This window comes from Dermatophagoides farinae, chromosome 10, assembly GCF_024713945.1.
Source record: "Dermatophagoides farinae isolate YC_2012a chromosome 10, ASM2471394v1, whole genome shotgun sequence".
Lineage (NCBI taxonomy): Eukaryota > Metazoa > Arthropoda > Arachnida > Sarcoptiformes > Pyroglyphidae > Dermatophagoides > Dermatophagoides farinae.
This window is the reverse complement of record NC_134686.1, coordinates 125,288-143,439: the sequence shown is the minus strand read 5'-3', so window position 1 is coordinate 143,439 and position 18,152 is coordinate 125,288. Positions and strand designations below refer to the sequence as shown.

General features: G+C 31.0%; 3 protein-coding genes across 13 annotated transcripts in view; 1 reads left to right on the top strand and 2 right to left on the bottom strand.

Annotated features, from left to right (window-relative positions):
- The window catches only part of LOC124491000 (uncharacterized), a 71,050-nt gene extending 68,483 nt beyond the window's left edge, over positions 1 to 2,567 (bottom strand). For 2 of the 3 annotated variants that reach the window (XM_075734551.1, XM_075734553.1), the window contains exons 1-2: positions 2,085 to 2,567; positions 648 to 2,004 (exon numbers count right to left, since the gene is read on the bottom strand). In XM_075734551.1, coding sequence (XP_075590666.1) covers positions 648 to 1,359 — 712 coding nt within the window. In that variant the 5' untranslated portion in view covers positions 1,360 to 2,004; positions 2,085 to 2,567. The remainder of the gene's footprint in view (positions 1 to 647; positions 2,005 to 2,084) is intronic. The other variant, XM_075734552.1, reaches the window with a different exon arrangement.
- A 190-nt stretch (positions 2,568 to 2,757) lies between these two features.
- Positions 2,758 to 6,734, top strand: LOC124490203 (uncharacterized). 5 transcript variants are annotated; one of them, XM_047052665.2, is made up of 6 exons: positions 2,758 to 2,808; positions 2,884 to 3,190; positions 3,269 to 4,206; positions 4,299 to 4,465; positions 4,753 to 5,509; positions 5,579 to 6,734. In XM_047052665.2, the coding sequence occupies exons 5-6, from the start codon at positions 4,849 to 4,851 to the stop codon at positions 6,544 to 6,546; spliced, it is 1,629 nt and encodes a 542-aa protein (XP_046908621.2). In that variant the 5' UTR covers positions 2,758 to 2,808; positions 2,884 to 3,190; positions 3,269 to 4,206; positions 4,299 to 4,465; positions 4,753 to 4,848; the 3' UTR covers positions 6,547 to 6,734. The 5 variants fall into 5 exon arrangements, with proteins under 5 accessions (XP_046908621.2, XP_075590662.1, XP_075590663.1 ...); XM_075734547.1 differs by lacking the exon at positions 2,758 to 2,808 and having other exon boundaries at positions 2,838 to 3,190; positions 4,305 to 4,465; XM_075734548.1 differs by lacking the exons at positions 2,758 to 2,808; positions 4,299 to 4,465 and having other exon boundaries at positions 2,838 to 3,190.
- LOC124490867 (uncharacterized) lies at positions 6,507 to 16,372 on the bottom strand. Of its 5 annotated transcripts, none has more exons than XM_075734543.1 (8): positions 15,730 to 16,372; positions 9,821 to 10,286; positions 8,872 to 9,753; positions 8,594 to 8,772; positions 8,374 to 8,510; positions 7,979 to 8,276; positions 7,531 to 7,905; positions 6,507 to 7,419 (listed from the first exon to the last, which is right to left on the bottom strand). In XM_075734543.1, the coding sequence occupies exons 2-8, from the start codon at positions 10,068 to 10,070 to the stop codon at positions 6,976 to 6,978; spliced, it is 2,565 nt and encodes an 854-aa protein (XP_075590658.1). In that variant the 5' UTR covers positions 10,071 to 10,286; positions 15,730 to 16,372; the 3' UTR covers positions 6,507 to 6,975. The 5 variants fall into 5 exon arrangements, with proteins under 5 accessions (XP_075590658.1, XP_075590661.1, XP_075590660.1 ...); XM_075734546.1 differs by lacking the exon at positions 15,730 to 16,372 and adding an exon at positions 13,869 to 14,105; XM_075734545.1 differs by lacking the exon at positions 15,730 to 16,372 and adding an exon at positions 13,841 to 14,033.
- Between the last annotated feature and the right edge of the window lie 1,780 nt (positions 16,373 to 18,152).

The following is an 18,152-nucleotide window of genomic DNA, read 5'->3' as shown; positions in this document are numbered from 1 at the left end:
ATTCTTTCTTGTCAACAAAAATGATATCACCAGAATGAACAATTTAATCGGACACTGGAAAACATGGAAAAATAATTTCACATCCACACTGGTGGACATCAAATCATAATAATCATTAGATAGTTGAGAGAAATGACAAACAAAAATTTAGATAATGATCATGAAAAATATAATCATCATCATCATCATCATCATTATAAATATAACGGCAGCCCTTAACAATATTGAATTCTTGAAACGCCCGGAAGTGGAGTGCGAATGACAACAACAAAAACAAAAAACGAAAAAATGCCTTGTTACTTGTCGGCAAAAATAAAACTAATAAAAAGCTGTAAAAATAAACACGACTTAATCGGTTTTTATTGTCAAGAATTTGGATTTTTCTGTTTTTGTTTTTCTTTTTTTTCTCACAAACACATTCTGTTCTCAAGATTCTACTTAATTTTCCGGAATCGAACAACTATGTGCAATTCTGGGTAAAGAATTATGTTCTCGGCTATTAACTATGATGAACCTGACAATAGCTAGGAGAATGAGACAATGTTTAATCATCGACTAAAATGAGAAATTGAAAATGAACAAAAGTTTTTAATCCAAATAAAACAAAAGCAAAAAACAACAAAAATTCAAAAATCTAGAAAACTCACCAAATGGTTGTTCATTATTGGCCGTTTGAATGGATGAAACATTTTTACTATCAACATTATTGTTCGGAAAATTTATATTCAAGGTATTCGATGATGTTGATAATGTTGTCGATGATGAATAATCACGATGAAATTTTTGTGAAATTTTTCCATCATTCAAACCATGAACATCACGTTTTTTATTGTTATTTGCATTCGTATTTGCAGCGGTAACAATTTTATCGTCATTATCATTGATCAAAAAAATCGTACGACTATTTGAAACAATGGTTGTTCGATTATTATGGTTTTGGCTTTTGTTGTTATTATTGGAAAAAATCGATACACTTGATGATGATGATGATGATGATGAACCAATAGTTGAATGCTCACCATTATCATCATGGCAAATCATATTTGTTGCCAATGAATTATCGATATTGGCAAATAAGAATAGAAATGATAACGATAATGAAATAAATGACAGATTTATCACAGTCCTTTTGAACATTCTGGAACAATAATCATGATGATGATGATGATGGTGGTGGCGATAAAATGGACAACAACTAAAAGAATAACATTTCAAATGTATATCTGTTTTATCGATATTCTCATTATGGATATATTGATTTTTTCCATAATGATCATCATATCGATGATGATGATGATGATGGAATCGGCCTCCATTCTCATGATCATTATAAATGCTCGATTTTTTAAATTGCGACATGATGGATAATAATGAATTTTTGTTGTTTTGATGGAACAAATCTTTTGAAATCACAATTTCACACACACACACATGAACAAAGAACAATGATGTTTGCAAAATAGACAAATTGAATGACGGTTGAACGAGAAATGAAAACTTGATTGAACAACAATAATGCCGTTTATTTATATTTATTTTACCACCGTAGTAACTTCTTTATCTTTATGATCATCATCATATTAATCATTGAATACCAGCAAGAAAAATAAAATAGTATATAACATCTATGCTGGAAAATTGAATTTTCAATCATTCCCATAAACATCATCAATAGGCACACACAACTATAATGAAATCCTATTCCATGCAATTGGAATTGCCAACACAACTATTATAGTTGTCGTAACGATTCAAAAATTGTCCACGATGCCGAATATATTTGAATTGATTACATAACATCACAAACACAAACACACACACACACACATTCACTTGTTTGTTGTTATATGACAGTATGACGAAAAAAAAGGAAAACTTTTTGCTTTAAACAATATTGAAATGGAACAACAACAACAAAAAAACATGGAGAGAAAGGGACCAAATCTTATTCCATCACATAAATATTTTAGTTTATTCAAAGTTCCACATGTGATTTGAATTAAGCTGTAAAACGATATTTTTGTATGAGTAAAAAAAATTCAACGAAAATTAGTTTTTTTTATAAACACAAACAAGCAACTTACCGATAACTTTTGATGATTATTATTAATTTGATATGTTTGGGTTTCGGAGAACCACCAGGGTGGAATAGAAAAAAAATTGATTCTTGATCGAATATTATTTAATTGAATTTTTGATCGAACAAGATTTTCTGTTTTTTTTGCATAGATGATTTCACTCACTCTTTTTTTGGTCGTTACCCTTCGGGTAAAAAAATTCTGTTTAGCTTGAAAAAAATGGAAATTCCGATTCAATAACAGGAGAATAAATGCAACCAGTCATCAAATATGATCATGTTTAGGCACACACACACACAGACACAAACACAATGAACAAATTCGTCGTCGTTCCAATGGCCAAATCAAGAATGAAATAGAATGATAGGAAGTAACAATAAACAAAACATGACTATAGCCGTATACGATTTGGCGGGCTTGTTGATCAATGGAAAATGCGTATACGCATATATTCTCATCATCATCATTGTTCGCTATATAAAAAAAAGGAATTCCAAATTTCCCAATCGATAGAAGCATTAAGAATTGTAAAAATTGGATCAGTATAAATCCTCTGTTTAAAAAAACGGCGCTAAAATGACTAGGGTTTTGACAATGGATTTTTTTTGGTGAGAATGAATATATTTTGCTCGGGGTCATTCAGAGATGAGGTGATGACTGGATGATTCAGTTGAGTTCTTGTGATTCGTTATGTTGTGTAAAAATGGCAGATGTTTTTTTTTGTAACTTTGTAAGTGTTAAGTGGCATTATTACATTTTTAAAACAACGAAATGATGCTTTACATAATTAATCTCGTTTGTTCAGAAACAGTTCTTCTACTTGTGCACGTGTGATAATTTATCGCCCATTCAAGGTTGGCGTCCGATTATTCAATGGTTTTTTTGTTCTGGCCAGGTGTAATTTTTTCTCTACAATTCCTATATTTGTTTGGCTTTTATTTGAATTTATTTCGATTATTATTACACACACACACGTCTATTTTCGATTAATTATTCAGAAAAAATTCTCCCTTCTCTTCACCACAATCAAGATTAATCTATTCCGATTGTATAAATTGAATTGGATTTGAAAATCAAATAAGAAATGGCCTGACCCTCTAGCCAGCCAGAATGTAAATGTCAACATTTTTTATATTGAAAATTTTATGATAATTTATGATTGCCTTTTTCTTTCTTTTTCTCGAATAAAGCTTTACAATATCACCCTGGTTTGCACAATAAAATTTGAATCACGTGCTCATTGCCATTTTACAACAGATACAATGTTTGCTCGAAAAAAGCAATGATCATCAAATACAATCCAATGGAATGAGACACGAAATCGGAATTCGACTATCGATACTATGTTGCGATATTGGAAATTCGAATGATACAAAAAGTCTATCTCTCTTCAAAGAATTATAAAAGAAGCAAAGAAATTTCAAAATGATAATAAAAATGTTTCGTCGAACATTAAACTATGAATAATTTTATTATTAAATTATGTAAATTCAATCATTGACAATGATGGTGGCGACGATGATGATGATCATGTCTTTGGCCTTTATTTTGTAATTTTCTCCTATTTTTATTTGACCCGGAATCACATCGTGTTCATCATGCCTTAAAACATCTCCTCAACATATACATTTAGAAAATTATCAAAGCGAATAATTCAATTTCTTTGCTTTTTAAGCTATTTAAGCGTTCCATCAATAATATCACCATTTTTCAATCATTTACGCCATTGTGAAAGAGAAAAGATGTCGAGGGATAATTTGTAGTAAAGGAAAAGGAAATTTTCACCGCTGAAGAAAATCGATGATTATAAGATTGGAATTTAATTTCGATTTAAAATTCTAATGGAAAACAATTTTCATTTGAAAAGTTGTTTCACTTGAAGAAACTTGCGCCATCTTTTGAATCTGCCCCAAAACATGGGTTAAAAGTTGCTTTTTCAAGTAATTTGTCATGTCATCACCATGATTGTTTTATGCAAACCAACCAACGAGAAATTTAAATCATCATGATGACAATAATTTATTTAAACAAATGAATTTTTGTATCTAGTCCAATCTTCATATCACATTCATCAACACGATAAAGTTCTCGAAAAACAGGAACAACAAAACCGTTTTCGATTTATTTGGTGAGTTTTTTATGATATTATAAACAATATACTAAACATGGAAAATGTTTATGAATAAATGATCAAAATAATTTTATTCCAATTACAAATAGAGAGAGAGAGAGAGAGAATGGAATTGATCAAGTGATTGTCATCATTCATGAATGTTTACCATACACATCGATCGATCGTATTTTCGACAAACGCATCATCATCATCATCATCGCCATTGTACAACATATTGCTAATTAGTAGGACATTATTAGCATATATTCGAAAGGTATTTTTTCTGGATAAATTATAATTGGAAAACAAAATATCCAAGAGACACATGCGTGCAAAGGTTATCATTATTTCCAGAATAATGAGAAATTAGAATATAGCCATCATATCGATGAATTGCTTTTTTTCCATTTTCAGGTTTCATTCTTTTGTCCGGTGTCTACCTGTGAATGTGTTTGTGTGTTGGTTAGTCGGTTTGTTGCAAATCACAGAAATTTCTTTCACAAATATATTTGCGTTACCACGACAACTAAGATTTTAATAATTTTTTTCTTCCTTTATCAGTGTGTGTTCGATTCCAGTTCAATCGATTTCTTTCCTGTTCGATTGGTCAAAGCATCAAATTATTCTTGACTGACAGTTACCGAACGTTGTATAAAAATGAATTTCTATTTATCAACTGCTTTGTTTGCCTTGGTTTATTGTTCGATGATCGACATTCAAGTTTCATCGCTTCATCATGCAAATATCTCACCATTGAAAACGATATTCGATGTGAATGAATCCAAACCTTTGTTGAATAAGATAGTATTGGATGGATTTTTCGAACCAAATTTAGATGTTTCCAATAATGATGATGAAAGTGAAACAACAACGACAAAAGTTACCGGAAGTGAACAACTTAAAGATTTAAAAGTTTGTGTTTCACTCACACCTGGATATTCATCAACAAGAAAAAATCTAGTAAATTATGAATGTCAAGCTAGAATCTGTACAACGGGTGATTTTGATCCAATTGTCGATTTGTCCAATGATGATAATGGTTATCATTTTGAAAGACCGATGTTTGATTGGAAAACTGAATTGAATCATTTGCTTTTAACGAATAGTTCATGTGACGCAGAAAGAAAATTTTGTAAATTCAATCTTGATATTAATGTTGGTAATTTTGTCCAAGAAATGGAACGTTCAGGAATGAAAGAAATGAAAATTAGCTGTAATGTTGCCGATTTTATTCGAATCAACAATGATGAACTTGGACGTGATAATCGTTATCATTATGTATCTGGACAAGCCGATGCATTTGTTAAAGTTTTCAAAGGTTTGTGTTCTTGATATTCATTTTCAATCAAAATATACTCTGGATTTTTTTCATCTTTCATCATCACAGGAAACCGTATCCATCAAACTTGTAATCGAACTAGTGATTGTGGTGAGAATATGGTATGTAATCCAAATTCATCTAAAGATCAATCATCCATGTCCAACAATGGATATTGTGAATGTCCAAATGAAAGTATCCAGATTCAAGTAGAACGACAATCAGGAACTGATGTACGATTGAATACATACGTTTTAGTCATTGATCATCATTATGATGAACTTGTGTGTGCTAAAAAACGAAATCTCAACGAATCCTGTCAATATGATCAACAATGTTCATCACTCGATCCTAATAGTTATTGTAGGCCGATATATTCACCACGTGGTTTTGCTACACGTTCTTCAATATGTGATTGCCAATTCGGTTTTGTCGAAGATCGACGTGCTCAAAGCGGTAAATGTGTAAATGTTTATTCAACACGTGATGACGAACAAGAAGAGAAGAAAGGACCACCTGATTATCGATTATCGAATTATCCAACCATCGTTCCGAAGGGAGTGTATGTTTGGTGGATTATCCGGCCAAATAATTCCAATTATACTAATCGAATCACATCAACTTATCGATTTCTTTGGCAACGTTATACCCATCAAAGATATATCACTCAATTGTTAATGGCTGTCATGTTATTCATACCATTTTTCGTATTGCTCATATCTAGTACTTATCTTCACTATTATCGACGAATGTTGGGTAAACGACAATATAAACCAACATTACATGCAATGAATTCAATTTCTATACCGCCCAGTATTGCATCAAATGAACATATATCGCACAAATCAAACAACTCAGATATGAAAAAACAAAACATTCACCCGATATCAATGTCACAAGGATCTGAATTTGATAATAAATCAATCCAGCACACCACATACAATCATCATAATGGTAACAATGGTCAAGGACAGAAAAAAATGGACAAAATGGAATTGATTAAAAATGATCAATTTTATCAAATTCAATTTCAGTAAAATATAAATAATTTCTCGTTACAAAAAATGATAAATCGACAAAAAAGCAGGACACACACAGTGTTGCTCTGTTGTACATATACAATTCTTATACCATTGATGATATATTGGAATTTGACAATAAAAAATTGACAATTATTGGACGACAAAAAATAAAATTCAAATAAAACAGATTTTTCAATCAAAAATACCAACATATGTAAGGTGAATTAGTAGGTTGTGTGCGTGTGATGTGAAATAATGATGCTATAAAATAATGGGAATAAATATTAAGAGAAAAGACCGCAAAAAAATTGTAAAATTCAAAAGTTGAATTTTTTGTTTGTTTGTTTGTTTATTTGTTTTGTTCCTTTTACCCGACTAATATTGAAATATGTGCATTTTCTATCAGTTTCTATTGTTTTCTTCATTCTATTGTTTCAGTCGATTTTAGTCAATTCGATTGATTTGTGCCCAAAGCAATTTCTGTTGCTTATTCATTTGATTTGATAGATTTAAATGTAATGGATTCGGTTGTTGTTGTTGATGATGATTATTAGTTGGATGATGGCGATGACTTTTACTGGCCAATGTTGTAGATTTATTAGTAGTTCGATTCGATGATGATGATGATGACGATCTGCTACTCATACTATTACAATCATCATTTTCGAATGGTTCAGTTTTATATTGTTGTTTACGATTACCGCCCGGCAACATATCGGCAACATTAATCCCATTAAATATCTGGGCCAAACCTAATCGACGATTATGATGGCCATAATGATGATGATTGGCATTGTTTGATGATTCACTAATTCTCGATAATTTCGACGATGAGGGTATTCGACGATAAATCAAACAGCATGCTAATATCGAGCCTACAATAGTTATCTATTTTTTTGTGTCGGGAAACAAAATAATGATGGCAAGAGAAAGCAAAAATGAGATTTGTCAAATTGAATTCCAAAACAAAACAAAACAAAAAAAAAATCTCGGTCAAACCTGTAACATGAACAGTGTTATTATGCTGATGATCAATGTGGTTTTTGTAGCACAATACATTTGTGATTGTTTTTCATGTTTCTCATCCTGTAGCCGTTCATGATTACCACTTTTATTGCCATTCATACGGCTAACGCTTTCAACTATGATTTCTCTATGTAGTTCGGTTTTGTTGGACAAATATTTTTTGTCATCGGCAGTAATACTTCGACGACGACGACGCCGTCCCCAGCTTTGTACATTTTTCAATAATTCCGAATCAACATGACGACTATGGTCACAATTCACGGGTAGACATTCTTGTAGACAGAATTGAACATTGACTTGAAATCTGACCACAACATCATCTGCAAATTTGAATGCATCAAATTTGCCCTTTAAAGAATAATAAAACAATTATAAATTATAAATCTTTATTATTACTATGAATCTTTTTATGAGAACTTACAATCAGTCCTTTTGAATTGGGAATCCTTTCCAATACTGGAAAAATATTTGGATCAGTTGGACAGCCATCCGAATCAATCAGCATAATGGATTCGTTTTGATTTGATCCACTTTTGGCCATTAATTCACGTGCAAAAATACCAAAAACTTCATCATCATCCATTTCGATTCGGAGAAAAAGTTCATCGCCCAAACGAGCTCCAGTAATATCTTTGCCATTCTTATCGGTAATTCGTAATCGAATATTTGGTGATGGTGCAGTTGCATTTACAATAGAAGTTTCGGCAACAGGCGGCATCCTTTAAATTTAGAAATGAAGAAAAACAAGACATATAACAATGAAATCCATTTTTTTCAAATCAAATCTCTGAATAATCTCTCCTTAACACAACATACTCAACCAACACACTATAGGTGTTACTGATCGTTCTATTGGTGGCCTCAAAATGACAAGCAACATGAACCATTCGATCGCCTTTTCTTTGGATTAATGGATGATGTTGAATTACAACCATAGATGTATATTTTCCATCCTATTTATACATGAATCAATCAATCAATCAATTAAATTTGTCTTTTGATTTTTTTTTCATCAAATCACACAGACAATACCCACCTCTTCACGAACACCACAACCGGACCGGGAATTGAATGGTAACATTAACATTGTGCTTGTTTCAGATCTTCCAATCGATTCACAATTGATTGGATCTTCTTTTGCATACAATCGCCCATTGAATGGATTCAATGTATTCAATGCAACAGTCATCGAATCGTGGCCACAAAATAATTGAACTGAATGTATACAAAAGAGAGAAAATTGGAACAAATTAGTCTCGAATCAGAATAACAATTGTGATGATAAAAAAAAAGAAAAAGAAAATTGTTTCTCACGATCTAGACAATGTCCACGCTGATGATAGGTAGCACCGGCATGAGATTCTAATCCATTCAGACCAGTTGAAACGGCTAGAATATCATCTGAATTAAGCCAACATTGTGATGTTGCTGCTGCATATGTAAATGAACGGCAAACAAAAGCACGAGTTGCTTCACATAAATTACGGCATTGTTCGGTCGAGAAAGCCGTACGAATTAGATCGGCACGTTTTATGTCCAAATTTTCATAACGTTCAAAATCACAACCAACAGACATTGGCAAACTACTGACTGTCATTCCTGTCTGTTGTTGTGTTTGTCCAGGCAGTTGTTGTTGTTGTTGTTGTTGATTGGCAGCACATTGATTCTCAAAATAATCGACTGAACTACTAATGGCCGTTTGAAATGAACTTGGCTGTGATCGACGATCTTCGGATGATAGACGACATTGTTGCAATGCATAATCATATTCACCAGAACGGCAAACAAATGAACGTTCTTTAAGACATAGCTCTTGACATCGCAAACGACTTGCAACACCAGACAAGATTCTATTATCGAAACCATTCAGTTCTTTACCCATAACACGTTCAAATGTCCAGGCTTTTTCACATGGAGCTGTTGATAGACAGATTTTTTCGAAATAACTTGTCTTTTCATTGGTTGATACGACTGAAATGCCACGATTAAGTGAATCATAATCAAATCCAAAACATTGATGTTTATCATAGCTCAACAAAAATGAACGACATTTTGCTCCAGCACGACAACGATTATTACATTCAGCTGTAACCGGAATGTCCGGTTGTCCATTATATAACGGCACAAATGGTACACCACGAATCGTTACAGATGCAATTTTTTCAAATGACATTGTCGTACCAATCGGACATTGAGCTTTATGCACAAAAAAGAAAGAAAAGTTAACGGAAAATCAACACCAATATAACACTATAATACAAACCTTTAACCATGGACGATAATGGTAACGAAAACAGAACAATGATTGTGAATAGTAATGTGATCAATGGATGATGATGTCCATCAAAGAATAATAGTAATGCTGATGATGATGATCGCATTCGTTGAATTTGTTGATAATGATCAAGATTCATTTTCTGATTTTTATTCAATTTTCCAGAAATAATAATGGCAGACATCGTTGTTGTCGTCGTCGTCGTATGTTTTTCTTCTTTTTCAATCATGGCCATCATCACGAATATATATTTTATTTAGTTAGTATGATGATAAAATGAATCATATGCACATAGATACGTAATCAACAAATAATAATGATGATGATGATGATTGTTGTTGTTGTTGTTTTCCAAAAACGTTAAGTAAAAAGTATTGAATGACAAATCAAATTATCCTCTGGATATTTGAGAAAGATAATGATATATAATATGATTGTCCACGATTTACGGATGCTATTTGAATGCAAGGAAAAAAAACGAAACATTTGTATAAAATGAAAAATAGAATGAGAAATGAAATCAAAAATGAAACAATGATGATGATGATAAACCTGCCAGTTTGTTTCTATTCTTTCTTACCCCTCAACCACAACCAAAGATATCATCACATGCAATAGTAGTAATAATTGTACACAACATATAAATCCAATGGCCATGAAAAAATAGACAAATTTCTAAAATCCAGACATGATGACAACAAAATTGCATTGAAACCATATTCACTGTTAAACATGATGATTAGATTGTGGTAGCTGACCATCATCATCATCATCATCATCTTGTCATCTAGTTTCCATACCGGAATTTGTGATTTATGGTGAATGAAAAAATTATCATCCAGGACTGAAGACTGGTTGATCAAATTGACATTCTGGTGACCTTGAACTTTTTTCCATCATTTTTTTCTCGGTCAGACCAATGTTGAAAACAACAAATATATCATATCATTGATCGGTGTTCAGTTCCTTTTGTGTTCAATACTCAGAACCACGAAGAAGAAGAAAAAATACACACGAATTTCTGGAAAATTGCCCAAGTTAAATCGAACAAAAAAAAAATTTTCAAATAACTGACTCACAGAAAAAACTGGAGATTTAATTTTTTCAATTCAACCCGATCAAGCTGTTTGTCTTATTTCGATGAATGAATGAATAAAACATCTTTTCAAAGAAAATTTGAGCTTGTGATTTTTTGTTCGTGTTCGGTAAGCGTAAAAAATTGACCAAACAAGAATTTTGAATGAAATGAAAACAAAATTTCAACATTAGCTCATCTTTTATATTTTTATATGGCATGATGATTAGGTAGGATGTTTGTTATACAAACACTTGTTCGTTCGTGTCACAACAATAACCTCGCGGTCAACCACTCGAAATAACCAAGTCTCTTTCTCTCCGTCTCTCTCTCTCTTTTATTGTCATTGTCACGCAAAAAAAATTTACCAAAGAGAAAAAAATGATTGAACGGTCATGTTTTTTCTTGTCTTTCAAATTCAACTACACGAAAAAACACTCATTCACACACACACAAACACTAATGATGTCTACAATGAAATTACTGTAAATGATAACGATGATGTTTAGAAAATCACAATTAGCTCATAAATTGAAACTCACTTTTTGGCCGAGAAACATTTGTTTTGCTGCTTATTTGGATTCATTATAATCAAGCACTAACCCTATCAATTTTTATTAATTAAAGATTTGCTTTCGAAAAGCACTTTGTTTACAACAACCACCAGTGATGATGATCGCCAACATTTCATTTGATTTTTTTGGCCTAACAACAAGATCGCCATGGTTAATCATCTCAATATGCAAGTTGATTTGAAAATTAGAGATAAAATGTTATAATCATCATCATTTATACTCATTCTATAATGATTCTTTTTCTGCGTATCGTATTATTCATTGTCAAGTAATGATCGAATCTAATTCTTTGAATTCATCATCTAAGCAAAAGGGCAATCATTTTTCGAAATGAATTTAAAATAGTGATGACCATGAAAAACATATCATATCACAGATGAAATGGCAAACTGTTATAGTAAACGTTGTTGTTTTTTTGATAGACATAGTTCATCATCATCAAGATGATAAATAATAGATTCTGATAACAAAGAATCGATCGAAACCGGTATTTATCATTATGGTCATCATTATCATCATCATCATGATTATGATTGTTCTCATTGTACATTGAAATAGAAAATTGTCCGCCCAATGTTCAAACAAACCAAAAAATGTTTGTCGATCAAATGTTCGCATTCAATTTCAATGTTCATTTTCTTTTTCAATCATTCATTTATTCCAATTCAATCATTTGAATGTTTACTGATTTTTCCTCCTATTTTTTTTCTAGTCTCTCTCTCTCTTTTGCAAGATCATAGTAGCTTCGTATTCATCATGATTGATAATTACAATGTACGAAAATTGGAAAACTAGAAAAAAAACTAAGGTGATGAAATTAGTTTGAAAAATGTCCGACACACCATCATCATGGCAAATGAATCAAATGATTATGATGATAGAATCCAATGCCAGTATGAAAAAAAAAATTGGTTCACGAAAATTAGAAAAAAAACAATTTCCATGAAATTTACAAAATTGATTCTTACATTCAAGAAAATAATGCGGTCAAATCTAAATTCTTAAAAAAAAATTTCATTGCAATCAAATGAAGAAAAAATGATAGCACCCAAAAAATATACACCACCACCATCATGGTTAATCAATCAGATTGATGGATAGTTTTATTTATTTGTTATTATGATTGATCAGAACACACACACACACACACAAACAAATCAAACACAGATCGATTTATTCGTCAAAAAGAAAAAATCGATTACAGTACATTCCATTCGAAATTGAGAAATTGTTTTAGCTCTCAAAATCCTTGAATTGCAATGTAAAATGTTTTCATTAAATTCATAAATTGATTTCTTTTTTTCTTGAACATTTAGTAATGAATCTGTTTTATTTTAGCACATCGGAATTTTTGTTTTTTTTTCACATGTGCATGTAATTTTCAAATCTAGATCGGTTGAATGATAACTGCAACCAGGATCCATTCATAATGTAAGAGTGATTATATGGATATTATTGAAAAGCAGCATGGAAAAAAAATTCCACTTAAGGATATTCATCAAATATGAATATATACATGCAACAGGCAGGCAGTTTTTTTGACCGATTATCAAATAATTCAACCTTGACATTGTCGAATGTCACCGACACACACACACACTTGGCTGTAATCATAATAATCATGACAAGATTGTTAGTGATTTAGATGGTAATTTTACCTGACAATTTTCATTTGGTTCATAGAATTTGGATCAACGAAAATTATATTTTTATGAAAAAAAATGATGACTACCATTATCATGGCCAAAAAACAGAAATTTTATTTGTTTGACCGAGATAAATTTCCTTAATGGTAAAAAAATTCTGATTACAACACAATCATTATTCTATCTAGACGATCAACCAAGAGAGGAAAAAAATGATTCACATTTTTCAATGAATCAATCAATCATTCATCCGTTTGATTTTGATGAATGAAACAGGTGCAAAAACGAAAGAAACAAAATCAAAAAAAGGGTGACTGCAACAACAACTACAACAAAAAAAAAGACACATTTTCTGGCTAAAAAATATAAGAATTCATGAACTTTTCATCGCTTCTGTAAACACACATATGATAGAAATTGTATTTATTTCTGGTGAACAAAGAAAAAAACAACTGAACCATGCAGTGACAAACGAATTAGAAACTTCAATCGAAAGATGGTAGGAAGAGAATCCAAATAAAAGAGTTCACTTAGACAAACGACCAACTAACCAAAAAAAGGGTTCTGGTGACCGTTTTATTTCATTTCATTTATGTTCTGTTTGTTATTTTATTTTAAACTCTATTCAATCACTAACGGTTCAAATGAAAAAAGGAGGGTTTTCATCATAAAAGTAAATCATCCACGAAGTTTCAAAAATCCTAATATTTACGTATTTATATAGAATGGAACTGGGTTACAGAGAGAAAGAGAAGAAAATTCATTCGTCATTTGATTTGTGAATCGATGAATGTTGGTGATGATGATGATTGCAATGTGTGGTTTCGTTATTTATTTGAAGTTTTCTTTCCAATAATTCATCTCTTATACAACACAACAATTAATATTTACAGGAAGAAATAAAATGATAAAATTCACATCAAATTATACACAACACAAGTTAAATGGACACAATGAAAAACAACAGAAGAATTTGTGGAAAGAAAAAATTGAAAAATCATCGCCATTTTTATATCACTTTCGCTTCATCCAATTTTTTCTTCCAAAAACATTTCTCTCGCATTTTGAATTTAAAAATTTACATTCTCCAATATCATTATATCATTATATTTTATATATTAAGTTTATGTCTCATTCTTTATTCCATTCACTTGACGTTGATGAAGGTTGAATGATGAGGATGATTTTTTTTTTGTATTCGAAACGAAAACAAAAAGAAAGAACAATTGAAATGACACATAGAACGAGCACGTGTTTAATTTCAATTCATGAATTTGATTTCTTTTGTCACAAATCAGTTCAAATGAATTAATGATTCAATGAATGAAATGGATGCAAATTTGTAACGTACAAAATGCTAAACAGAACAAAACAAAACAAAACAAGATGAATAAAAATTTAACAACACCATTATGACAAAGAAGACAAGACAAAAAAAACTTTGCGTTTTTTAAAGTTTTCTAGAACACCTAATTAATCATGGACAGAGATAAAAAATAATTTCAACCAATTTATGGTGATATGCTGCTCCATTCATCATCATCAATGATTAATACGTGACGATCATTTCAGTTTCTTTTCCAAAAATGTATTATTGAAAAAGATTCATTATTACTCGGTCAAATTCTAATTCAAAATTTTTTTCACCAGTACTATATTCGTGTCATGATCTGAAATTTTATTCCATTCAAACCCGTGAAATTTTGTATCATTTGAAGCGGAAGAAACGAAATGGAAAAGAAAATCAATACCGTTATTGCAAAACAACCAATGATGAAATATTTGATTCAAATTCAATATATTCTCAAAACATTTGCAATGAACATGAAAGAAATTTGCATGAAAAAACATTTTGTTAGACAATATAAGGTGTTTAGACAATTAAGTGCATTATGTAATCGATGCTAGTGTGTAATTAATTTTCAATCACAATCAACGACATAATTTATTATTTTTAATTTGTCATTTCAATGAATGAAAGTTTCAAGTTCAAGTTGCAAAAGTTTATCGACCTTGAAAATAATGTGAAATTATCACTCATCTACTGACACATTGGTAAGTAACGAATCCTATATAATCATTTTCTATTATGATGATGATCCATATCATTCAAACAAATCCATCATCATATGGCACTAAATGAGACACAAGAATACATCTAACATCAACTTGATAATAAATTTAATGTTATACAATTAGCATCATTAGCATTAAATTCATTTTTTGTTTGTTTACTTACATTGACAACAAAAATGATAATTATGATACAATTGGCCATACACTACTTATTTATATGGTTTGACCTGACCTGACAATAGGATTGGATTCACCAATTGAATCCGAAAAATAAATGTCATAGATTTTCAAGATTTATGTATGGGCGTTATACAGAAAAGATTTTAAAAAGAAAAATTGTCGACACTTGATTAGCTGGAAAAACGGTTCTACGTGATTATAAATGTATAATTGTATAATGGATGAATGAATTCAGATGCAACAATGACAATGACAATGATATTTCGCGGATTATATAGTAACACAGGAATTTAACCTGGAAATCTTGCCCATTCTTGAAATTTGATACGTATTCAATCTACTTACATTGACGATCCAATTATCATCGAATAATTTGCATGGAATATTGTTCAATGGATCACAGTTTAGATGAAGAGGAGAATGACACTTGGTGATGATATTAATTTGGCAGTGGTCAAGACTATGATGTTTGGCGTTTAAATTTTCTATAATGTAGTATCATTCATTTGCATCATTATCAGTCGATTTTTTTCCGAAAAAACCATCAACACATGGATCAGATTTAAGTTTTTTCCTAGTTCATTGATTCATTGACTTCAGGATGGTGATACAGATGAAAAAAAAGACACATTGGACAAAAATTTCTTTCGAACACCAACAATGATGGAAAAAATCAATCAACCATTACATCATCAATAAGAGAGGAAAAAAATGGACAAAACACACACACAATGGCTGGAGGACATTTGAATATTATCAAAATAATGGAAAAAAATAAACAGAATCGGCAAACTAATAGTAAATGGTGATTAGTTATTTGGTCGAAAAAAATCGATGATTATCATCACCATCTATGAACATCAACATGATAGTATTTCGATGATGATAATTATCATTCATTTGTATGCACAAACGGCCCACAAACAAATATCGAAATGGCAACTGTGTTTGAAAATGATTCTCGAATAAATATAAATTCCCCGTAAAGTTTTTCATTCTTCTACTACCATTATCTATCTCTCTCTCTCTCTCAATTTTAAACTGTAATACCAGAAACGACGGTAGCTACCTACTACGATAATCATAAACCTAATATCATCAACCAAGGGGTTCATAGAGCTAACGTTTTTTTTGAAAAAAAGAGAAAGACGGAAAGAAAGAAAGAGAGAGAGAGAGAAACAAAATGACAAGATGAGAGCATCACACATCATTGAATATAAAGGTGATGAAGACCGTCCATCATAAGTCTGGGTAGCAGCTACCTTTACACTGCTTTCCAAACAACAATTGTAATAACCGTTGTAAGAGGTTCTTTATTCAAGATTTTTGAAAAAAATGGCAAGAGACAAACAAATATGAAATGGTACATTCCCCATTTTTCTGTAATGATGATTTTGGTGGTTGTATAGCATAAACGGCCAACCAATTCACCGGTTGCAGTGTTTTCTGTCATCATGAACCTTTATCATCATCAACGGATTTGAATGCTGATGACAGTTGTGATGTTGAAATAAAAATTGTCGCTAAAATATGTCCGTATTAAAAAAAAAAAATTCAACACATTTACTATACCGGTCAACAGTTTTTTCGTTCTCTGAATCATTGATCATCATTACCTTGATATGATGTGATAACCGCGAAAAAAATGACAAAATTCTTTTTCTGAATAATCATCTTTTTTAAATCCAACATCATTACCATCACATCGTATTGGATCATTAACTGCTAATGATAAGGATGCCACATACGATGTTTGCAATTGTAAAGTTTTCTTAATAAATGCAGTGTGAAATTCTTGACATATGCAAAAAAAAAATCATATTTTTTTAAAGAGGAAAAAAATCAAAAATGATTGCCATGGATAATTATTGTCACCAAAAAAGAAATAAAGAGATTTGTTGAATGAATTTGTTATTTTCTTTCCCAACAACTGGATAAAAGTTATCATTTTTTTATCCCAAATTCTATTGACAATAATCTGGTTTGTCTTGAGGTTTCTGCATAAATTTTTTTCCCGTTTGGTTTTTACAGTTGATTAATGCGAAAACGAATGACAAATGGCTACCCTTTTTTACACAAAATGTATGAATTACCAAATAATTTCGAGTATTCAATCATTTTTCTTCCCATTTTTTCCGAATGTGTTGTGAACGTTTTCATATATACACAAATCGCAAACTTTTCATTCATTTTCCTCTCCATTGCTTGACGTGGGAACTTCTAAAAAAAAATTTGTTTCTTCATTTCTGAACGGATTTATTCTCTTACTCGGCTTACAAATACGATGAATCTTCATCAACATAAAACAAAAACATTGAAAAATAGAACCTGACCAACATAGCATAGCTTGACTAAATGAATACAACAAAAAATGTTTGAACAAATTAAAATTCAATCTATCTATTTAGACTTTGATCTTTAAAAACAGGAAATTTGCATCAAGTAATCGATTTGGAGAGGAAAAAAACAATTAGTCTTATGATTGAAAATTAATCAATTTTTCGGTGATATACAAATGTCCACTTACTAGTATTACTTGCTATCAATTAAACCAAGATGGATTTATTTTATCTTTTCTGGTAAGTTAGTAATATGGTTCATCGATATATAATAATTATTCGAATTACATCTGATTGAAACAAATTAAGATGGATAAGAAGGAAGAACGGAAAGAAAAAAAATCAATCAATTGAAACACACGCACACGCACACGCACACACAATGAACTATCAAAGAAAATTGAAAATTAATAATTAACCTGAACTAAT